General features: G+C 39.3%; 1 protein-coding gene across 1 annotated transcript; it reads right to left on the bottom strand.

The window, feature by feature from the left end:
• Positions 1-1,031: 1,031 nt before the first annotated feature.
• On the bottom strand, positions 1,032-21,136 carry LOC139732033 (RCC1 and BTB domain-containing protein 1-like). The gene is made up of 12 exons (XM_071642908.1): positions 20,774-21,136; positions 19,254-19,404; positions 16,432-16,522; positions 14,752-14,819; positions 13,026-13,133; positions 12,058-12,200; positions 10,137-10,327; positions 9,037-9,166; positions 8,233-8,286; positions 7,540-7,637; positions 6,517-6,647; positions 1,032-1,363 (listed from the first exon to the last, which is right to left on the bottom strand). Exons 1-12 carry the CDS (start codon positions 21,073-21,075, stop codon positions 1,223-1,225), a joined length of 1,608 nt encoding a protein of 535 aa, XP_071499009.1. The 5' UTR covers positions 21,076-21,136; the 3' UTR covers positions 1,032-1,222.
• Positions 21,137-22,987: the final 1,851 nt, after the last annotated feature.

The following is a 22,987-nucleotide window of genomic DNA, read 5'->3' as shown; positions in this document are numbered from 1 at the left end:
TTAATGATAAATATCATATAGTGGTAGCAAATTAATAACAAAACAAGATTTTGTATGCACTAAACCAAACTAGGCACTTTGAACTTTAACTCTCTTCAATAAAAAAAAAATAGTGATTATCATCTATATCAGCACCGAGAATTTTCTACCAATCACTGGCACACCATAGATGACTACTGAGGTATAAAGCCAAGTACGCATTGGACTTCTCACATTCACACCGAAAATGTTTTCTTTGTCGATTATGTTAAACCATTGAAGACTCGCGCCGAGTACACTTGGGTGGGTGTCTGTGGAAATTGCGTCTTAGAGCAATGTAAGCTCGTCCTCAAAGTATGCCTACACAAGCAGCATTTCAGTGAAGGAGGATGTACAGAGATGGTATGATATCTTTTATCGGCTAAGCACGTCCTACAAAAATATAAATAAAATCTCACTCACAGTCACCAGCAGTGTTACATAATGTCTAATTACTTCAAGCAGTTCACGCTTGCCTATTTACACATGAGTTGGTCCAATTGGAAAACAAAGCTTTTCACACTTCACGACACGCACTATCAAGAAAATAATACCATAAATACAGTCTGCCACCCGTCCACATTGCCTTTGCCGATTCCACCTACACGCAGCGGGTTTGTCTATACGCAGCCTTCCTAGCGCACACAAGCACAGTCCCATTTACCACAATTGGTGTCAGTCATCAAATTGCACTTGATTTCAGCTATATACACACTGTACATACCTGGGTAGACCCACAAGGAGCGAAACTTTCATTAAAAACAAACAAACAGTAAAACGATCATCACCCAAAAGTCAAAGAAACCCTGGCTTGCCCTGTCACCTTTGCTCATGCCAACATTTAGTTGAATAAATAATTAGGAGTAGGCCAGGCAGTGCTGCTATTACAAGAAAAAATTTTAAAGTGTACAGCATTTAAAGCCAATAATCTAATAAGACACTTCGACTGATCATAGTGTTACGTTAAAAAGTTGGAAACGCAATTCCACGCCATGTCCCTGTTGACTTTTAAAGCATTCAGTACAATCAATGAACAGAAATATCAGAAAATGAACAGAAATATCTACTTGAGTAAATGCCTGGACCAAGGGAGTTGTGCTAACGTGGCCATTTGCAAGGAACCACAGGCAGTCTTGGAGCAGTTTTGCAGATGAACACATTGCAGGCTAGACCATCTTTAGGGGGTCAGGGCCGCTGCCAGCAGTCAGTACTTGAAAGCGCCCCACTCCGCTGCCCTCTGAATGAAGTCCTTTACGTACGCCTCGTCCAGTTTCTTGAAGGCCTCTGTCTGGACCACAGCGGTCATGTGATTGACGGCGAACTTGAAGCAGAATGCCTCGAGGTCCTGGGAGAACAGGCAAGAAATGGTGATAGTGATGATGATAATTATATACAGTACAAAAATGTACCAACCCTAGGATGGAAATCCTGATGAAAATTGTTATGATTTCCCTTTTCAAAGAATCTTTCCCTGAATAGGAGGACTTACAAATAAAGATGAAATCATTGTGAAGTACAAGGTGCGAAAATGTAAAATCAGAAAAAGTCTACGCAAAATTAAACAAGAGACCCGCGGGTCTAGCGCTCACCTGAGTATCCCAAGTTCACCTTTCACGCAGTCACTAATCTAAATTATTTACAGCTCCACCAAAATTTGACCAGGCATTCTCAAGTAGAAGATGAAAATGTACAATAAAGGCCCAATTTTTTTAAGATTCCTTAATTTGGGGGGATTGGGGCCCCCTGGGGCCCTCTGGGTGGGGCATGGTGCCCATTTTGATAAATTGAGATCCTGACCCCCTAGGGATGCTACGTGCCAAGTTTGACAAAAATCCATCATGAGGTTTTCAGGAAGAAGATGAAAATGTACAATTCAGGCCCCCATTTGGACCCTTCCAACCACCCCCCCCCCCCCCACCCAAGAGGGGCACCCCTGGATCTCCTATGAACAAACTTGAAACTACAGTCATTAATGTACTCACTCATAGTATTATCTCAGCTCTATAACTTCTGATTCTAGAGAAGATTTATAAAGATTCCTTCATTTGGGGGGTTTGGGACCCCTGGGGGCCCCCTGGGTGGGGCATGGTGCCCATTTTAACAAATTGAGATCCTAACCCCCTAGGGATGCTACCTGCCAAGTTTGGTGAAAATGGGTCATGGGGTTCTCAAGACGACGATAAAAATGTACAATTTAGGCCCCATTAGGACCCCTCCTCACCCCCTCCCCTGGGTCCCAAGGGGGGCACCCCTGATTCTGCCATGAACAAACTTGAAACTACAGTCATCAATGTACTAACTCATAGTATTAACTAAGCACTATCACTTCTGGTTCTAGAGAAGAAGATTTTTGCAGAATCCTTAATTTTGGGGGGCTTGGGCCCCCTGAGGGCCCCCTGGGTGGGGCATGGTGCCCATTTTAACAAATTGAGTTCCTAACCCCCTAGGGATGCTACCTGCCAAGTTTGGTGAAAATGGGTCATGGGGTTCTCAAGAAGAAGATGAAAATGTACAATTTAGGCCCCATTAGAACCCTTCCCCACCCCCCTCCCCTGGGTCCCAAGGGGGGCACCCCTGATTCTGCCATGAACAAACTTGAAACTACAGTCATCAATGTACTAACTCATAGTATTAACTTAGCTCTATCACTTCTGGTTCTAGAGAAGAAGATTTTTACAGATTCCTTAATTTTGGGGGGTTTGGGCCCCCCTGGGGGCCCCCTGGGCGGGGCATGGTGCCCATTTTAACAAATTGAGTTCCTAACCCCCTAGGGATGCTACCTGCCAAGTTTGATGAAAATCGGTCTTGGGGCTTTCAAGAAGAAGATGAAAATGTAAAAAGTTTACGCACGACGCACGAGGACGACGGACGACGGACGACGGACGACGCACGACGGACGACGCACGACGGACGACGCACGACGCACGACGCACGACGCACGACGCACGACGGACGCCGGACGAAGGGCGATCGCAATAGCTCACTTGAGCCTTTGGCTCAGGTGAGCTAAAAACAAACATAACTGAATTACAAATATCTTGTATGTGAGTGAGTAACCTGTAACCTGACATGGCATCATGACATCAAATTGACTATCAAGGTTGTGTACCTATGGCATTTCGTGCACTGTGTTTCACACTCATCCACTTACAGAGAACTGAATAAAGAGCATATCATTTTCCTCTAATTTGTTTATAAAGATATCTTCAGAGGATGTGAACGTTTAAAGTGCCCAAAGACACATCTTATTAAAGCAGAAAACAACAAGGAAAAGTAGAAATTACGCGATGCGTAATATATGTCCCCGCCGGAAGTAGCATTTAGTAGCAAAATGTACAATATAGGTAAAAAGATCAAGGTCAAAGGTCAAAGAAGTCAAAGGTCAAAATTCTGTGTAGAAGTTTTGAAGCCCTCACCTAGTGCCATCACATAAAGCAAACGGAATCGAAATCGGGTTAAAATGGGAAGGAGTAGCATTTTGTAGCCAATGTACAATATAGGTAAAAAATCAAGGTCAAAGGTCAAAGAAGTCAAAGGTCAAAATTTTGTGTTGAAGTTTTGAAGCCCTCACCTAGTGCCATCACATAAAGCAAACGGAATCAAAATCGGGTTAGAAATGGCGACGGAGTAGCATTTGGTAGCAAAATGTACAATGCAGGTCAAAAATCAAGGTCAGAGGTCAAAGAAGTCAAAGGTCAAAATTCTGTGTAGAAGTTTTGAAGCCCTCACCTAGTGCCATCACTTAAAGCAAACGGAATTGAAATCGGGTTACAAATGGCAAAGGAGTAGCATTTTGTAGTAAAATGTACAATATAGGTCAAAAATCAAGGTCAAAGGTCAAAATTCTGTGTAGAAGTTTTGAAGCCCTCACCTAGTGCCATCACATAAAGCAAACGGAATCAAAATCGGGTTAGAAATGGCGAAGGAGTAGCATTTTGTAGCCGAAGTACAATATAGGTCAAAAATCAAGGTCAAAGGTCAAAGAAGTCAAAGGTCAAAATTCTGTGTAGAAGTTTTGAAGCCCTCACCTAGGGCCATCACATAAAGCAAACGGAATCAAAATCGGGTTAGAAATGGCGAAGGAGTAGCATTTTGAAGCAAAATGTACAATATAGGTCAAAGGTCAAGGTCAAAGGTCACAACTGAAATTCTGTGTAGAAGTTTAAAAGCTCCCATGTAGTGCTATCATATAAAGCAAACAGAATCAAAATCGGGTTAGAAATGGCGAAGGAGTAGCATTTTGAAGCAAAATGTACAATGTAGGTCAAAGGTCAAGGTCAAAGGTCACAACTGAAATTCTGTGTAGAAGTTTCAAAGCTCCCATGTAGTGCTATCATATAAAGCAAACAGAATCAAAATTGGCTCATAAATGACAGAGAAGTAGCAAATTGAACATTTTGATCACACACGGATGCACAGACGGACGAACAGACGGACGCACAGACACACACACGTACGGAGCCCGTTTCATAGTCCCCTGCTCGAACTCGTTCGGCAGGGACAAAAAAAGTCTCCCTTTCGAGGAAAACTACATCATTTATGGTTCATAATATGAGATCAACCCCCTCTTGTACAAACAACAACTTTCACTCTAATGTGTGATATTCAATAAAAGAAGAGAGATTCACACAAAAAAATGCAATGTCTCCTTCCAAATCAGATAGCAAACATCGCATATTTTTTTTGAGTATCACATCAAATAAATTGAAATATATTCTGAGGCGATGGTCAAATAGGGATTAATGTTTTACCTGCAAATCTCAGTAATAGGAAGGAAAATCTAACAAGTGCATTATATCAAACCACACTTTCACAGACATAACCCAGGTAAGATATGCAAGGTTGATCATCCAGCAGGATGATTTAAACTGACACCGAAACATTTCCTGTGTCACCGAGGGATGTATAGCGATAAACACGCCTAGACAAGATTGAAAGTGATAAGCCAGGCAATATATCAATACAAGATTGAAAGTGATATGCCAGGTAATATATCAATACAAGACTGAAAGTGATATGCCAGGCAATATATCAATACCATCATCTCATGATAGCACTGTGTTTTGGCTAGAATGTAATTTGCTGTCCCCCTCCTTCCCCCTCTAACCCCTATCCACACCAGGATATTATTGAAATGGAGAAAAGTTTGTTCTACAGAATCGGGGACACTCGGTAGCTCTGAAGCATACTTTGTTCTGGTTGTGAGCAGATGGAATGCAGTCACAAGAGGAGAGTAAAGTGAAGTGCTATTTCTGGCTGACAAGATTTATGATAAGAATGTTCTCAGCGAGATGAGTATGACAATAAATAATGATGTTGCATTACAGCATCACATGGATGCAGGCCAGATTGTCACTTTGCTCTTCTACATCTCAAGAGGCATGCATCAAAGGGGAAATCTACATGCATCTATGCATTAAACCGTTTAACCTTTTCTGTGCCAATGAGCCAAATGTGCACAAATTCCACACACATAACTATAGACAGGTAATCAATGCTGCACGCAGAGGATTTACAGTGCACTCCAGCTTGAACGAAAATGGTTATAACGAAATTCCGGTTACAATGAAGTAAAAATTCAGACCTCAACATTATCTGCTCTATGTATTTTTTATTGTTTATTTGTTCGGTTATAATGAAATTTCGATATAACGAAAGAAGACTGCTGGTCCCCAAGACTTCATTATAACGGGAGTCCTCTGTATGTGCTTTCTTTGCCGATCGGCACACAGACTGGAGTATTTTCTTTGCAGAATGGCACACATATCTGGAAACTAAATGTCAGTGAAGAGAGATTACCCAGCAATACCCCTAATTCCTCATTGTGTCACAGCAGCCTTTCTGTTGGATGTAGAAACACTGCTACACCCAAGTGGGCTTGCTATGGACTTTATAACTAGGTCAAGTTTGGCATGATTACTGAATACTAATGAAGATGCTTGGCACGTTAAGCCTGGGCACATTAAGGGGAACCAATATCTTCATGTGAAGTTATTCTTATTCCAATTCTTGATATGTTCGAATTAATCACTACATGTTTGAGCCGAAGTGGGTAAGGAATAAGGAAATCCCAGCTTTGCAAAATTAAACAGTCAGTAGAGGGCAGCAGACAGCTTGTGACATTCTTGTACAAGATTTGATTCATAAAATTTCACTTTGTTCAACTTTTCTCAACAATGGGTGCAACTCCTTCTCTGAAATCCAAATAAGGCACGAAGGAATGGAGTTTGCAAGCGCGTATTTTGAAGATGAATCATGTTTAAATATGTGAATCAAGACTAAACTTTAAAATACTGATTTCTCAGTTTATGCAAGAATTTGCTAAAACTTTTACTGCCAAGTCCTGTTTCTACAGTATTTCTGCTCTCTATTCAAACAAAATTAATTTTCAGGGTGGATTTTCCCCTTTAAATGCATTCATGGGGGTACTGGGACACATTCCACTCTCCGACACAGTAAATCTTGTATGAGATGACGGGGCAGCGAGGGCCGACTCACGTTCGCCTCGTATCTGATGGAGGCCGCCAGGAGGAGGGCGGCATTCTCGATGTTGATCCCCTGCTTGATGATGCGTTCACACTGCTTTTTGAGGTGCGACTCGCAGTACGAGTTGGCAAGATCCAACAGACCTGTGGGAAGAAAAGCGATCATGTACAAAATGTAAAGGCATTGCAAAACCAGAAATTTCTGAGTGCATAAAACTTTTGTGAATTTTGCAAGGAGCCATGATTTTTTGAAGTAAAATGCATGTGAAAATTTTGTCTGCATAATGCATTGAATGCCAGTGACAATTCCTGAAAGTTTTGTGCCGTGGAAAAGGCCATCAGCTCTGAAACCTGAAAGTTTCATGCGGCAATTCTGCCTTTACGGTAAGCAACTGACAAAGAAATTGATAATGACATCAATAAATGAGAGAAAAATAATTCTTTCATAAAAAGAATATGAGAATGTAGAGAAAAAAGAAGTCATTAACACAAATCACGGTTTGAGTTTACATTAACAATTAATCATGAATCATTCTAATACTCATGTCACTGAATAGCACACATTATCTAGATGGGAGAAAAGTTAACTTTGCCAGGGGAAAAAAACAAACCAACAAAAACACCTGAAACCCTAAATCAGCTCAAGTTAATGCAAATGGAGTGAAAAGAAAGATGTCATTTAATTTCCAGAGACAATTTGGGTTATTGACCTGCATCAAAATGCGTAACATCTTTCGGCAAGCATCATCAAACACAGTTATCACTTGTGCAATGTGACATACATTATTTTGCTGGTATCATTTATGTAGCACAATAGCTTGCATATTTTGTGAATCTTGGATTTCATGAATGGAATTAAGTATTCCTCTAAAAAAGAGAGAGAGAGAAAAAATGAGTATATGTGTGTGTGTGTGTGTGTGTGTGTGTGTGTGTGTGTGTGTGCATTTGTGTGTATGTGTTTGTGTTTGTGCGCACACATAAAATAAAGGGAAATTCCCATTTACTTCTAAAAATAGTATTGGGGACTTGTACATACCAATAGCATCCTCTGGAGAGAGAGAAACCTGGTCGGTGTACAGATATTCCAAGAAGGCTCGGTAGACCGGATACGAAAACTGGGTGATTTCAATGATGCTACGTGAGGAAGTAAGATGAAAGGAAGGGGAGGTGATCGCTGATGCACCTCACATGGTAGCACCCAACAGTGTCAATTTTACTCTTATCTAAAGTTCAATGATATACATCTGCATGATAGAGAAGAAGCAAATAATGTATGATTTTGAGGAATGTGAGTGAAAACGCTTACTGTGTAAATCTCTACATTGAATCAGTTAAAAAAAATATTTTTTATATAGCTGTGCAGTGAATAATATTTCATATCTTTTTAATCAATGTCATAAAATTGTAGTTCTCCCTGTCGAAAAAAAAAATCATCTTAATAAACCATTCATCTATTTGTTTCTAATCGATAAATCATAAAGAAATGACTGCTTCACCTTTATCATATGGAATGAAACTACAGATTTCTGTTGAGATGTTCCATTAGCTATTTTCTCTGTTCTGAAATATTGACACTACTCTCTATCAATAAAAGGACAACACGAACGTGAACTGGCATCCCCTATAAAGTCTCTAGTACACTGCATATATTACCTACCTCATTCTAACACAGAATTAAAATGCTAAAATATTAAAAAATGATAAGAAGAAAAATATAGCAGTGACTTACTCTTTGCCATTCTCCTCCCAGTGAGACTGGAACATGCTCCTGAAATGTTGACACCTGGATTTGAAATTCCAGCAGGGAGAAAAGACGTTAAGCAGCATCTACAGAAGTCACTCAAAACAGTGTCGGCTCTTCATCTTCATTGTAAAAATAGGATTGTTTGGTTGAATACATGGCCATAGACTTCCCTTGCAGATGTGCGACTTGATGCATAGTCAAGGACGTATCTATCCTCTTCGCACTTGTGCAACTATCTTACTACATGACATTGAACACGGTAAAGGGCAGCGAAACTTACACCTGAAATGTGACCAAAAGCTTTAATACTGGAAAGATTACTGGCAGCACCACTTTCACATGGTCAGCTGGCATTCAGAGGGCAAATCTTGACCCCTTCTGGTATGACTAACCAAACAGAATTTCATACTCGTGACTCCAGAAAATATCTCGTCAATATGGTAACATATTCAAATATCATACCCCGAATCTAGCAAATCAAAATGTTGGAATAACAGCTGAACACTGAAAATTGCTACTGTCCCTCTAGGGCTTGGTCTAGAAAAAAATAATATAACATAATTTCATTGAATCAAATTGTGATTGTTTTTATGAGACCACTAAAGATCAAGAAGCAAATGAAAATGCTTGTAAGCAAGCAACCATGGGACCAGGAGTTAGTCAATATCAGGGCATCATCCAAGATCCAAGTTAAAAAGAAACAAAATGTAAAGAGCATGACCCAAACATACTTTATTTTGTGGGGAAAGGATTTTTTTTTTTTTTAAGTTAAATGACCACATAACTCACCTGATTTTCAGCAGGGCTTTATGAACATGGATACTCCTGCCCTCCACCGCAAACTTCAGGTCACATGTTTCCTGGTTGTCGAAAGCCACTGCCAGTGTTTCCTCCAGAGCTCTCCTGCCAGCAAAATTCTCTGTAAAATAGCAATGAATTGCTACTTTTAAAAGCTAGGAATAGTACTCTTTTTTTTCCCATTTATTGGCATATGAGCAATATAACTGTTTGATCATAATTTAAACAACAACGTACACCTTCAATTTCAAATGACTGGGTACCACATGGTTGACAATCAATATGTTATTGTCCATGGTACTGAATGACACACTCAAAACTGTCACTACAGTCATATGACTATAACTTCTCTTGGTCTTTACTTTTGTTTAAAAAGAACAACAACAACAAAAGGACAGCTGCACAAGCATAATCAATTTTACAGAAATCTATACAGCAGTCATGTTTCACGTGAACAAATGAGAAAATGGTCTTCAGAAATCAACTTATAATCACAATATCATTCATCTCTTTTATGGCACCAGGTGACTGATCAACCACTTCCTGACTTTTAAACAGTCATAAACTTTCCCCAAATCTCTGCAATTCTACTGATTTCATCAATTTGCGGCATTCTCTTTCAAAAGTCTCGATAAGGATTAACGTCTCCATGAGTGACCTTCTCATTCAAAGCAGAAGAATTATCAAACCATCTTTCCTTCACATTGCTGAGTGTTTATCCCCATTTTTTTCATTTTATTTTGTAAGGTTTTACACTGATTTCTCTCCTGATTTTTCACATCTTTCTGTTCTTATAAGTCAGGGTGAAGTCATGCAGTAGACAACAAGGGTTTTTGCAGGAACTAGAAAGACATTGCAAAATCTAATGTGGCTTGCAACTTCTTTCATACCGGATTAACATCACGGTAGATAATGTGGCACACCTCAAACCAAGCCACACTTTCTCCAATGCCCTAGCCTTCAGGGACAGTGTAGCCTAAACGACCTGATGGCTGCAAAAGAGAAGGCTCTACAATGTGCCAAGTCCTAGCCAAATATCTAATGACTATGTAGATGTTGGATACGACGAAGAAGAAGCATCACGGTCTTACCGAACGTGAGCAGTTTGTACGTGACAGCTGGTGAGGAGAAGCACGCAAAGACGTCGTCCAGACAGGTGAAGCGCGTCTCCATGGGCGACAGGACGGACTGACCCTTGCACTGACCCCACATGTAGACCTTTCCAGACTGGGCGAGGGCGGACGAGATGTGGGAGTAGTGGGTCGCTGCTATATCGGTGAATCTGGGAGTGGGAGATTTAGATACCATGATAAATTCCCATAATATGACTACCAATGCCGATAGTGTGATTTGTTACAGGTCTCGTATGCTCCGTTCACCTCTACACGGACTTGATAATAATAATAATAATAATAATACATGGTACTTATAATGCACCAATTCCACATAACTAACGTGCTCAAGGTGCAGAAGAAAAAGTGAGTTATGAAGTACAAAAATCATTACACAAACATGATGAAAAAAAAAATCATAATATACAATATTCATTGGTGACCTTGTAGTTCAATGTGTGGAAATTGGGTGTGCACAGGGTGTGTATTAGGCATTTGTGCATTTCTTCCTTAATTGACCCAAAATCTGCTGGCTCTAAATCTATTCACTATCTAGTTGATTTGCTTGTGAAATAGATTTTATACACTCCAATATTCCAATTCCATGGGTTTGCCACAAGTAATGCTCTCGGTGCACTCGGCTTTAATATTTCTGCCATTCAGCAACTCTCATCCACAACCTATTTGGGGATCTTCGTCCTCAGGAAATTGTGTCATTCTAAAAAACTAGAAATGTCGCTATGGCGACTGGTATGCCTCCGCCATAATGCATGATTCTCCTAATAGGTCTAAATAGTACATGTGGACAATGTGTGATTATATTTTCTCAAAATTGGCAAAATAATAAAATGACAAGTATGTCACAAATGTGTTGAATGTTCACCTTCCTTGACCTAGGTTTAATTGGATGAATAGGAGAGCATGTATTTGGGATTTAAGGACTTTAACTTGACTTTGACCCATTCATACGTTAAATGCATTGAGTAATTTTCAACAAAGTGCAATTTCTGTATTGAATAGTAAATTGTTGCCATTTTCATCTGGCCTTTGACCCTAAAATTCATAAGATAATCACTGTCAGGCAGAACATGCATAAATATGTAGTACGTTTCAAGATAACTTAAGCCACTTCCGAGATAGGGAGGAAAAATTTAGTGCAGCGCTTTCACTAGATCTCTAACCTTTTAACCTTTCAGGTAAAAACAAAAGAAAAAAAAAACTTTTCAGAGAATCTCTATTAGGTTATACATGCATACACCAAGTGTAAAAAAAATTCCTGCTGGCATTGCGCAAACATGTAATAGTAAAATTTTGAAGTGTTGCCCTTGACCTTTGACCCCATGAACCCTAAATTCTCTAGATAATCACTGCCAGTTAGTACATGTATATATAGTATGTTTCATGAAGATACCTTGAACAATATCCAAGGTACAGAGAAATAGGTGAAGTTTAATATTTTTACTTGACCTTTGACCTTTGACCTCATGACCCAAACTTTCACCAGAGAATCTTAATTGGGTAATACATGTATACACTAAGTTTCAAGAAAATATCTTCAGGCATTGCATAGATATGGTGGAAATAGTGAAATTTTATGTATTTGACCGTGACCTTTTGACCTTTGACATTGAGCATGTGCACTCAAAAGTTGATAGGCACAAGTTCACCCCCTAATACACATACATGCCAAGTTTCATTAGGATACCTCAAAAGGTTTTGATAGTTACCCTGTCCACAAAAATCATTACAGACGGACGGACGGACGGAAGGACTGATGGACGGAAGGACGGATGGACTGACGGACAACCCGAAAACATAATGCCTCCGGCACCACTTCGTGGCGGAGGCATAAAAAGTCTCCTGCTGAAAGTACCAAGTGAAGTCAATAGCAAGGAATTACCTCCCCAGGTCCTCTGCGATCTTGGTAGCCCCACACAGATTGGCCTTATTTCCTGTCCCAAGCTGACCATACGAGTTTGCCCCCCAGGTGTAAAGATTGCCCTCATCTGACAGACCCAGTGAGTGAGCGTATCCGCAGGCAATCTGCAGAGAAAAGCACACAGTCACACAGCAAACTGGTTAAAGTCTGTAATCATAATCCACCAGGAGTTTGTTCCATTCTCATTGCAATGTGTACTCCCCGCTTGGGGAGAATAAAGCAAGATTTGACACCACAGAAAAACATAAACAAACAAAGAGACAGGATCAAACGATAAGACTGTCAAGGATTTTTGTTATGTTTGTTTGTAATTTGTTTTTCAGGAAGGGAGATCCTCAAGCGAGGAAAGCAGGACCATGTAGAGTCACTCTGCCCATATTGACGTATATTTATCATCTTGGCTGTAATCACATTGATCCGGCACCAACAAAGTGGGCGACTGGCTACCCTGCTCATGCCATGCTAGCCGCATCAACATACACACAAACGATCACATTACTGCAGTATGCCCAGTTGCACAGCCAAAATAATGCCTTCCACTCCAAAAATCCTGCCCTTTACTGAGATTTTAATCATGATACTGATTGTGCTTCTGTATAAGCTATTATTTTTGCACACAGATATTTTGGCGAATGAGGTCACAGACATTTTCACGAGATGTTTTCGCGAATTGACACTGACGCTATCGTAAATGCGCCATTACCTTAATAGCGCATGGCAACATTTTCGTGTGTTGTTAAATTTGCAATCCAACTGTGATTCGCGAAATTTGCAAAAATTAAACCCTCATGACAATAGCAGCTTAATACAGTATTTCACATCTGAGCTTTGGTGTCACATCGCAAAAAAAAAAAAAAAAAATAATAGCTAGTGTGCCAGTCATAATTACTGCATAATTTTTCCAATGCTTTTTGTTGCTACTCACTGACCTGTGAAATGACCACACCATTGAGACTGGACACCTTGCAGGGGCTGGGCTGGTTCACATTGTTGCCAAGTCCAAGCTGACCGTTGCCGTTGTAGCCCCAACCATACACCTAGAAGGGTTGTGAAGACAAAACACTGCTACCACAGCCTTGATACAGCCTTTGTACACTATACATGTATAGTTTGCATTTTTTTTTTATTCTAGTCAATTCTGCAACTCAACCAATCAAATTAACGACTCCCAAAAGTAATGCTTCCAGTAACACAAATGCATTGTATAATCATCATCTCCAAAATTACAAATCACTCACTTTCTACTGAAAAAGAATTACTGTGGCTCTAAATCATGACTTAAAACAATTGTGACATTGCCTTACAAGCCCTGATTCAAGATATAGTAGAAGTAGTAACAGCAGCAGTAGAAGTAGTAGTAGAAGTTGTGGTAATACTAGTACATTGTAGTTGTAGCAGTAGAAGTAGTAATTGTGATAGTAGTAGTAGAAGTAGTAGTAGTAGTAGTAGTAGTAGTAGTAGTAGTAATAGTTGTAGTAGTAGTAGTAGTAGTAGTAGTAATAGTAGCAGTAGTAGTATGTAGCAGAAGTAGTAGTAATAGTGGTAGTAGTAGTAGTAGTAGCAGCAGCAGCAGCAGTAGAAGTAGTAGTAGAAGTAGTAGTAGGAGTAGTAGTAGTAGAAGTCGTAGTAGTAAAAGTCGTAGTAGTAGAAGTCGTAGTAGTAGAAGTCGTAGTAGTAGAAGTCGTAGTAGTAGAAGTCGTAGTAGTAGAAGTCGTAGTAGTAGAAGTCGTAGTAGTAGAAGTCGTAGTAGTAGAAGTCGTAGTAGTAGAAGTCGTAGTAGTAGAGGTCGTAGTAGTAGAAGTCGTAGTAGTAGAAGTCGTAGTAGTAGAAGTCGTTGTAGTAGAAGTCGTAGTAGTAGAAGTCGTTGTAGTAGAAGTCGTAGTAGTAGAAGTCGTTGTAGTAGAAGTCGTTGTAGTAGAAGTCGTAGTAGTAGAAGTCGTAGTAGTAGAAGTCGTAGTAGTAGAAGTCGTAGTAGTTGAAGTCGTTGTAGTAGAAGTCGTAGTAGTAGAAGTCGTAGTAGTAGAAGTCGTAGTAGTAGAAGTCGTAGTAGTAGAAGTCGTTGTAGTAGAAGTCGTAGTAGTAGAAGTCGTAGTAGTAGAAGTCGTTGTAGTAGAAGTCGTAGTAGTAGAAGTCGTAGTAGTAGAAGTCGTTGTAGTAGAAGTCGTAGTAGTAGAAGTCGTAGTAGTAGAAGTCGTTGTAGTAGAAGTCGTAGTAGTAGAAGTCGTAGTAGTAGAAGTCGTTGTAGTAGAAGTCGTAGTAGTAGAAGTCGTAGTAGTAGAAGTCGTTGTAGTAGAAGTCATAGTAGTAGAAGTCGTTGTAGTAGAAGTCGTTGTAGTAGAAGTCGTAGTAGTAGAGGTCGTAGTAGTAGAAGTCGTTGTAGTAGAAGTCATAGTAGTAGAAGTCGTTGTAGTAGAAGTCGTAGTAGTAGAAGTCGTTGTAGTAGAAGTTGTTGTAGTAGAAGTCGTAGTAGTAGAAGTCGTAGTAGTAGAAGTCGTAGTAGTAGAAGTCGTTGTAGTAGAAGTCGTAGTAGACGACTAAGGAGGAGCAGTCGTTGTTGTTGTTGTTGTAGAGATATTATCTATAGAGCAGAAATGTCATCATAGACTGCAATACTGCATATAGATAAATTCTTTTTATTACTGCACCTGAACTTACCTCTCCACTCTCCAGAACAGCTAACGATGATGTTTGCCCACAAGCTATCGATATTACTCGTTTTCCATCTGGATTAGTGGAAATTCAGTTAATGATAATTATGCAAGTGAATAAATGGCAAAGTTTTACCATTTAAGTTTTTAATGATTCATATTGTCAAATCATCTGTTTTATCAAAATAAATGTTTTGAAAAGATACTAAAATAACTGTAGTTTATGTAATGCTGTGTAATGCGCTGTCTCTCATGATGTTCAAATTTTTTATACAATAATGATACTATTAAAGGACGAGGCAAGTTTTGCAAAATCAAAAAGTTCCAGAGTTTATCAATTATGACAAACTGAATCTTCAGCCTGAAACCAATAGATCAAACATGGAAGCTGATTTTAACAAACACTGGCTAAATGTGTGCAGTAGTACATTAAAAATTTCCTTCCATTTATTATTGTAACCTTCTTCACGAAGTACACCTTCAACATTTTCATCACAATTTAAGTTTTAGACACACTCTTTGCAGAAAATGCTGGTCAAAATCTATAACTTAACCTTTGACACCACCTTTTAATGAATTCTTATGATAAGCATATGAAGGGGATTAGACAAATGTATTGAGTGACTGGTTGGGAGAGGCAGCTGTGGAGCACTGCTGGGGGAGTTCCGCCAAGGGAGGAGGTTATGTTTTCGTCACAGTTGGTTTGTTAGTTAGTTAGTTAGTTAGTTAGTTTGTCCGTGCACAAAATAACTCAAAAAGTAGATAACGGATTGGGCTGAAACTTGCAGGAAAGGTTTAGAATGATACAAGTACCAAAAGATTAACTTTTGGTAGTGATCCGAGAATTTTGGGGGAATTTATGAAGGATTTTTGATATTTTGGCAGGTAGGGTCAATGAACTTGCGAGTTCAGGCTGCGCGTATTTGAGGTTTGTATGCACGCACTAAAGTGCGTGCTCTAGTTTCTGCTAGGGCGAGGTGCGCCGTGCAGCAGAGGGTTTATGACGTAACAAAGGCTTCTATATTGGGAAATCGAGCGACTTTCAGCACACTGTTTTCAGCATGCTATAAGTACGTATGGTAGGAAATCACTGATATCTCTATGGAAGAACAAGATCAGTGATGGAAATAAGCTGCATGCTTGGCGGAGGTCTGCGCTCTCAGAGTGCTTCTCTAGTTTGGTCTACTTATTTAACATGATTCTAGTCTGTTTTGCTGTACAATTGTTTTCCTTTTTTATTCCAAATTTCATCAATCTGACAAATAGATGCTAGGAGTTTACATTATCAAGCAATAATTTCTACTTCTGTGAAAAAAAAAAGTCGTAGAAAGGAAGGATATAAATGCTTATGTTACTTGTGTCCAAATTATGTGATCACGTGGTTACTTTGTACTGCAGTAGCATTTTATGATATTGCCTTCGTATTATTTGAGTGGTAATGAATAAATGCCCATGAAAAAAATAAATCCTGACAGAGCCATTGTGAGAAATAATATTACTATTCAATAAAATGTACTATGTCACTTTCTATGAAATATCTCATGATACACAATTATTAGATCCCTCACACATGCTCTAACATAAACAAATCTGTTAAAAAAATACAAATAAAAACAAATGGGGCATCATGATTTCTTTACAATGCAACATCTAGCTGTATTCTTGATTCACCGCCGATCATACTTACTTAGAACTGAAGAGACTCTCCTTGGTGTGTTGATGTTTGCTGTGGCCCCGGACCCCACCTGGCCGCAGTTATTGTATCCCCATGCAAACACCTTATAGCATCAACAACGACAACAGCAAGAAATGGACATCTTGATAGTGCACACGACAATAACAACACGGATGAGTATGCTATCAAATGCAAAAAATACTGGTATGTACTATATTAGGCAGAGATGGAAGAACAGAAGATTCATTACAAATGGAAAAACTACACATCATTTTTATCTACCTGAGCATTGTTATATGCCATTTTTCTGATTACTTCTCGAATATTGCAGTGTTAGCTGCAAAAAAAAAAAAAAAAAAGGTCTGAAAGCTAACAGAAAGTCAACAAACGAGGAATTCATTAATGGCATATGGCCTGTTGAAAAAAAAAGGGTCAACATTCCAATGGTGTGAGCTAATGTCATAGAATACAAAGTCCAGTCATTTTTGCTCTTGAATGTACAGTATGTGCAATGTGCAAATAGATATTGAAACCTCTTACAATGCCACTTGAGAGATATGCATCTTAGAATTACCCAATTAGCAATTGTCTGACGAAATTTGATGAATGCCTTGTCTGCATGTGGACCTATTCACTTTTAATACTTCCCCAGTACCAGACACTACAGTGTAGTGTGCTGTGAATTGCAGTGAACCACAATGTACTCTTATTTCTTCCCTGTCTACACAGCCAAAAATGATGCTTTGTGGATGGTGGCTAAGTGACTTGAATATTACATAAAGCAGATTGATGACTGTAGCATATCAAAATGTTGGAATGATACCAATATATATATTGCCTGAAATTCATATATTGGAGCGACACACGAGGGCTCACATGCCTCTGGGTAATATTAAAGAATTTTACTTTTGTGAGCCCTGGCCCATGTGTCACTCCCTTACATTTTTACATGTACCCTGTATGTATGTTATATTGCAAATGTACGGCCAAATACATAAATACATACATACATAAAAAAGAAATATAATAATAATAATAATAATAATAATAATAATAATAATGATAATAATAATAATAATAATAATAATAATAATAATAATAATGATAATAATAATAATAATAATAATAATAATAATAATAATAACAATAATAATAATTATTATCATTATTATTATTATTATTATTATTATTATTATTATTATTATTATTATTATTATTATTATTATTATTATATTGATTCTCATGCCTAATTCATCCTTCTCTCATGTCTAGTTACAATCTACCAACTAATCTCCCCCCACCCCACTTTAGAATCTAACATGCACACATTCCTCAACTGTATTCATTCAATGTGACCCATGTTTGCTTAAATATTAGAAACGATATTTGATATTCTCATATCATTTTTTTTTCCCTATGAGAGAGCGAGGTCTGTGTTTTGTGCCTAAAGTATGCGGATGTGTTGTACATACACATGTGTACTGCCTAATCTCAATGTGCAGTTCAATACTACTCTGCACAGTACCTTATACATGCTTGTGATCATCAATTTAATGAGCTAAGTATGTGGCTTGGTTTTTTAATAGTCAATGATTTATTATTTACTCAGTGTTTTATCAGGATGTAGGTGAGCTACAATTGCACTGATCACGCTGACCCCTCTTTACAGATCATTCAAGGAGACTCATGGGGAATGTGTGCTACTCTCTATAGGAAAACAAAAATAACCATGTTTAGATCTTAATTTTTTGCATCTAAATACTAGTACATTTCAGAAGACCAATTTCACTTATTTTCAACCAATTTTTATATGCCGAGGGAACTATAAATGTTTTGTCACCCTCACCTTACGTATATACCATTTCAGAATATTGACCTTCCTATACAAGGTAAAAATATTTTGAGAAACATGGATTGGAAATTTTTTCCGCTTTCAAGTGTTTTCAGAATACAACCCCCGAGAGTAAGACACAGGATTTAAGTCAAACATGTGCAGTATGGACACCAGTCAGACAAGTCATTTTTTTTTCTATACTCTGTACTAATCACTGAAGTACTACCCTTCAGTGATATCTAATCTTAAAAATGTGACCGTGCACGGTGCACGGCATGTGAACGTACATAAAGTCGCACACACTGATTTTGTGTGAGGATTGAAAATAAGTGAAATGGGTCAACCTAGCCAAACTTGACTTTTTCATATTTTCTGAAAGAGCGGGTCTTCTTTTACATTAAGCTAAAATTTGGTATCATAAAACGGGCAGAAAAGTGTGTTTTTTTAGCAGTTTATCTCGAACATTTTTGGTAGAATAATGTGATTAGGTGTGTCTTTAGAATCCCTTTTTCATTTCTGAAAAACCTTGTCCACACTCTTCACTTTCAACTCTAATAACTTTTGAAAGGATAGTGCTACTTGCTTTGAAAGTTGGCATTAATTATGGACAGAATGTGTTAATGAGGCATGCTTAATTTCAGTTTAATCTGATAATCCCTTCACTGTTGTTACTCTGGTGGTTTACTTCCTGTTTTTTGTCCCATTCATCGCACAGCCAGCAAGGCTTGGTACAGATTAAGCGCTTGAATAGACACTGTACTTCAGAGCCTCTTTTCTCAGTTCACACTTTTCCTGAGTTTGTGCTTTCTTTCCAATATTTAGATAGGTTAGGAGAGTCCATTTGATTTGAGCTATACATCATTTTAAAGCTTAAAGTCTGCTCTTTCAAAATATGGTCTTAACTAAAAATTCATGTCTGGCGACTTTTTGTTTGTTTTGAGGTGCAGGGTCACAAATGAAAAAAGCTGGAGTTAGCGAATTGGTGCCGGTGCGGATTTACCTCTCCTTTGTCAGTGAGGGCGAGAGTGTGGTGGCTTCCGCAGGCCAGTCGCTTTATCTTGCTGTCACCGAGATTGGTAGAGATCTGGTACGGCAGCATTCCCTGGTTGGTGCACCCATTACCGAGTTGACAATAGCCGTTGTGTCCCCAACTACATATTCAAACAGGCACAGGTAAAGGCAAGCGAGCAAAGATACACTCAATAGCTTCAAATAATTATAATGACAGATTAGAAATGGATGAGATTGATGCTTCCGACTAAAAGTCTAATATTTTGTAAGCCACAAAAACAAAAACAAACACAAAAAGAAGTAAAAAGAAAATCGGGATCATCTCATTATGAAAAATTTGCATTTCACTTTTGTAATGACAGAAGAGACGAAATATGATCATCCAAATACAGCTTGCAAATATTCTTATTCCCTCAGTATTTTCTTCTCTGTAGCATTTCCGTGCATGGAGTACCTCACACTTTGGATGATGTCATTTTGATTCACTATGTATTCAGAAGTTTTCAAATCTGCCCTGTCTATTGGTTGCCCAATAAAATGTAACTCAGTGATAAAGGCATGCTCTACAGTATATCACTACACTCTCTTCCCTAAACCTTTTCTTTACTAGAATAATTGAACAAAAACAAAATCGATGCCATTCTTGCTGCATGCAATTATCTTCCTTGGGCTGTGTGATAGATTAAGCGTTCTTAAAAGTCACCATCGTACCAAACAGAATCAAATTCCCATTCGAACAGATCTAAGGCACCTGTACATTGTAAGTACAGGGAAACAACAAATTCTTCATCAGTAGAAAGGATTAGACTTTGAATCATAATTTAAATAACTGAAATGATATCTATTATAGATTTTTGAATTATGTACAAGTGAAGGAGAGCTGAATTTCTTCGTAACTTACAGGTTGGGTCGAGCATTGCACAGTATACTGATACGTGGATCAAATCATTATTCAATTTCCTATGGAATATTCAAACCAACGCTTAATTTTTTTTCCCTCTTGCAACGGCGTCTTTCTTGCAAACATATCGCCTTACTGTAATGGTTTCTCCACTTCTGGAATATGTGACCCGCTACAACAAAAGGATCCTAAAGTCGCTGACGGGTGAGCCGAGAAAATCGAGTTTGAAGTCAGATCACCAAAATCTGTCAAAACGTTTGGATTTCTGTTTTTAACATAATTTTGTAGTCTAATGTGTCTTCTATCATCTGCCGAAATTTCGAAGCTAAATGATCAAAGGAAAGGCCTGAAAATAGCATTTTTCTGGGCCATGATTGGCTCGCCCGTCAGCGACTTTAGGATCCTTTTGTTGTAGCGGGTCACATATAGTGAACAGTACATCATAAATGAATACATGGCAGAGTAGCAGCATGAAACTTAATAGCAGGTGAATTAATAACTAAACACAGCCCTGTCGCTGTACACAATTCGATATGAGTCGCGCTTCACACAGCGTCTGGTTGGGCTAGTGAATTAATTGAATTTAAGGAGAGAAATGGTCTACATGCCTGAATATCTCCCCATTCTCAGTAGCTGCCACCACATGGGGTCCACTGCCGAAGGACATCGTGCACAGCCCCTTCTGGCAGAGGGACTCAATCTTGCGCGGTGTCAAGATAGACTGCACATCGCCCAGACCGAGGCATGCGTTGTGGTTGTTCCCGATCGCATAGACATCGTCGTCCTTGGTGACGAAGATGGCTTCGTTGCCCGCACTGCCGAACACACAAGCCAGCTTGATACTGCTCAAGAGTTCATCTTCAAGCAGCGAGAATATCGGCCACTTGGCCACGTCGTATATATTGGTCATTGTCGATGATGAGCAAAGTGCTCCCTTCCGGCTTGAGTCGAGTACGGCCGGCCACGAGTGATGACTGATGGAGCAATACGCTGTAGTCTGGAGGCAAAGAATGTATGGAGAAGACATTTGATATTGGTAGCATCTTGTCAGTGTGTGAAATTACTCATTTAGCATGTTTAGAATCGTATCTGTCAAAACTCACTTGTAAATAATGAAGTTTACACAATTCAGACTGTGTATTCTGATTGATCAGTTGGCAGCACCAGTAGCCTGGGCCTACCAGTAATCGATGTTAACTATTAAATAAAATGTACTTCAGGGCACCACATATAGCGCCGCAGAACCCCGTAAATAAGAGATAAAGTATATTATAATGGTGTACAGGTTTCGAAAATGACGCGGTGATGTTTAACAAGGTATGCACTGTTATATTTTTAATTCTTGCAACATTTTATTATGTGAATTTTGTATGTCGAATGAATAATAACGCAGTCCTCAAGTTTTCATTGTGATGTCAGGATTTTAAGCTGATAACTTTTTGTGTGTGTGACTAGAATGCACCCCATTGGTACATTTTACATTTAAATAATTTTGTAGATGGCGCCGAGGTCGAGTCCACTCCCAGGCCAATGCATTTCCAGCAGAGCGACTGTGTCCGCCCCTCGCTAGGGAGAGCCTTTGGACGCCTGTGACTGTGGAACGCGGGTCCCTCGCGACATTTTGGAGCTGGAACAGGGATAGTGCGTTCCACCTCAACCTCGAAACCTCGCATCCACGGACGATCTACCCACGAGGTTATGTGCTGGAAGCGAGAAATTGTTAACAATGAATTTGTGACTTTGGACGATGCAGATGAGAGATGAACCGGGCGGATGCACGGCACCCCGGTAGACATGAATTGTAATAACGTGGACATGCGGCTGAAATTGTGAGAAGAATGTAATGTGAACACAATTTGAATATTGTTATTCCAGAATTGTGGGTTAGTACAGAACCCTGATATTATGTTAACGGAAGCAGTGTAACTTGTTAGTAGGATGTTATAACCGCGGTAAACCGTTGTGCATGCGGGCTGGTCACCTCAGGATCAGCACTATACGGTGATGTGAATATAATAGTGTTGTGTTTGATAACAATAGCGACAGTGATATTGATAGCGATAGCGATAGCGATATTGATAGTGATAGCGATTCGATAGTGAAGTCGTCATTACTATTTGGGATAAAGTGATAAGTCAAAATCACAGGTGAAACCGGACCAAGCCAGGGTCCCGTTCATACAGTTGTGGAACATAGGTGGTGTTACAATTTAATTAATCTCACACAGAATTTTGACTTTGTAGTTTATGTTGGTCACAACCCCTTGATTTCGATTCTGTAAATACTTCACAAATTGTTTTAATAAAGTGTACATAAAAGTGAATGGCACGAGTGTGATCGAGTTATTATTCCCCCGGCCGACGACGACAAGCCCCCAAGGAAGAGGGTTGTTTCCATCACCAGCAAGGTGATAGACATGGAGGATGAGGAGGCAGGCCACAGCAGCGGCAACCACTGCACGACAGATGGGGAGGAGAACGCAGTGGAGGAGGAAAACAAGTGGAAAAGGAAGGAAGGGACAGCAGGGGATGGGAGGAGCAACGGGCCAAGGGTGAGGGGCCCCTGTGGTGGTAGGCTGGCAGTACCAGCCAATGTGATCCAAAGGGACTTCCCTGATGAATGCAAGCGGCAGTGAAAGTCACGGAGAGAGCCCAGCTGTGATTACAGCAAACAGGAGTGGTGGTTCATTTACAGAGACATGATCATTGTTGATCCTGAGATGTTTGTTATTAACCCATTGAGGACGAGTCCCGAGTATACTCGGGCAAGTGTCTATGGGCATAATATTGAAATACAGCTGATTAAAACAAATTAGGGAACTA

Source organism: Diadema antillarum, unplaced genomic scaffold (genome assembly GCF_040938485.1).
Source record: "Diadema antillarum isolate AM-2024a unplaced genomic scaffold, OU_Dant_1.0 seq00000398_RagTag, whole genome shotgun sequence".
Taxonomy (NCBI): Eukaryota; Metazoa; Echinodermata; class Echinoidea; order Diadematoida; family Diadematidae; genus Diadema; species Diadema antillarum.
This window is presented reverse-complemented; position numbering and strand designations above follow the sequence as displayed.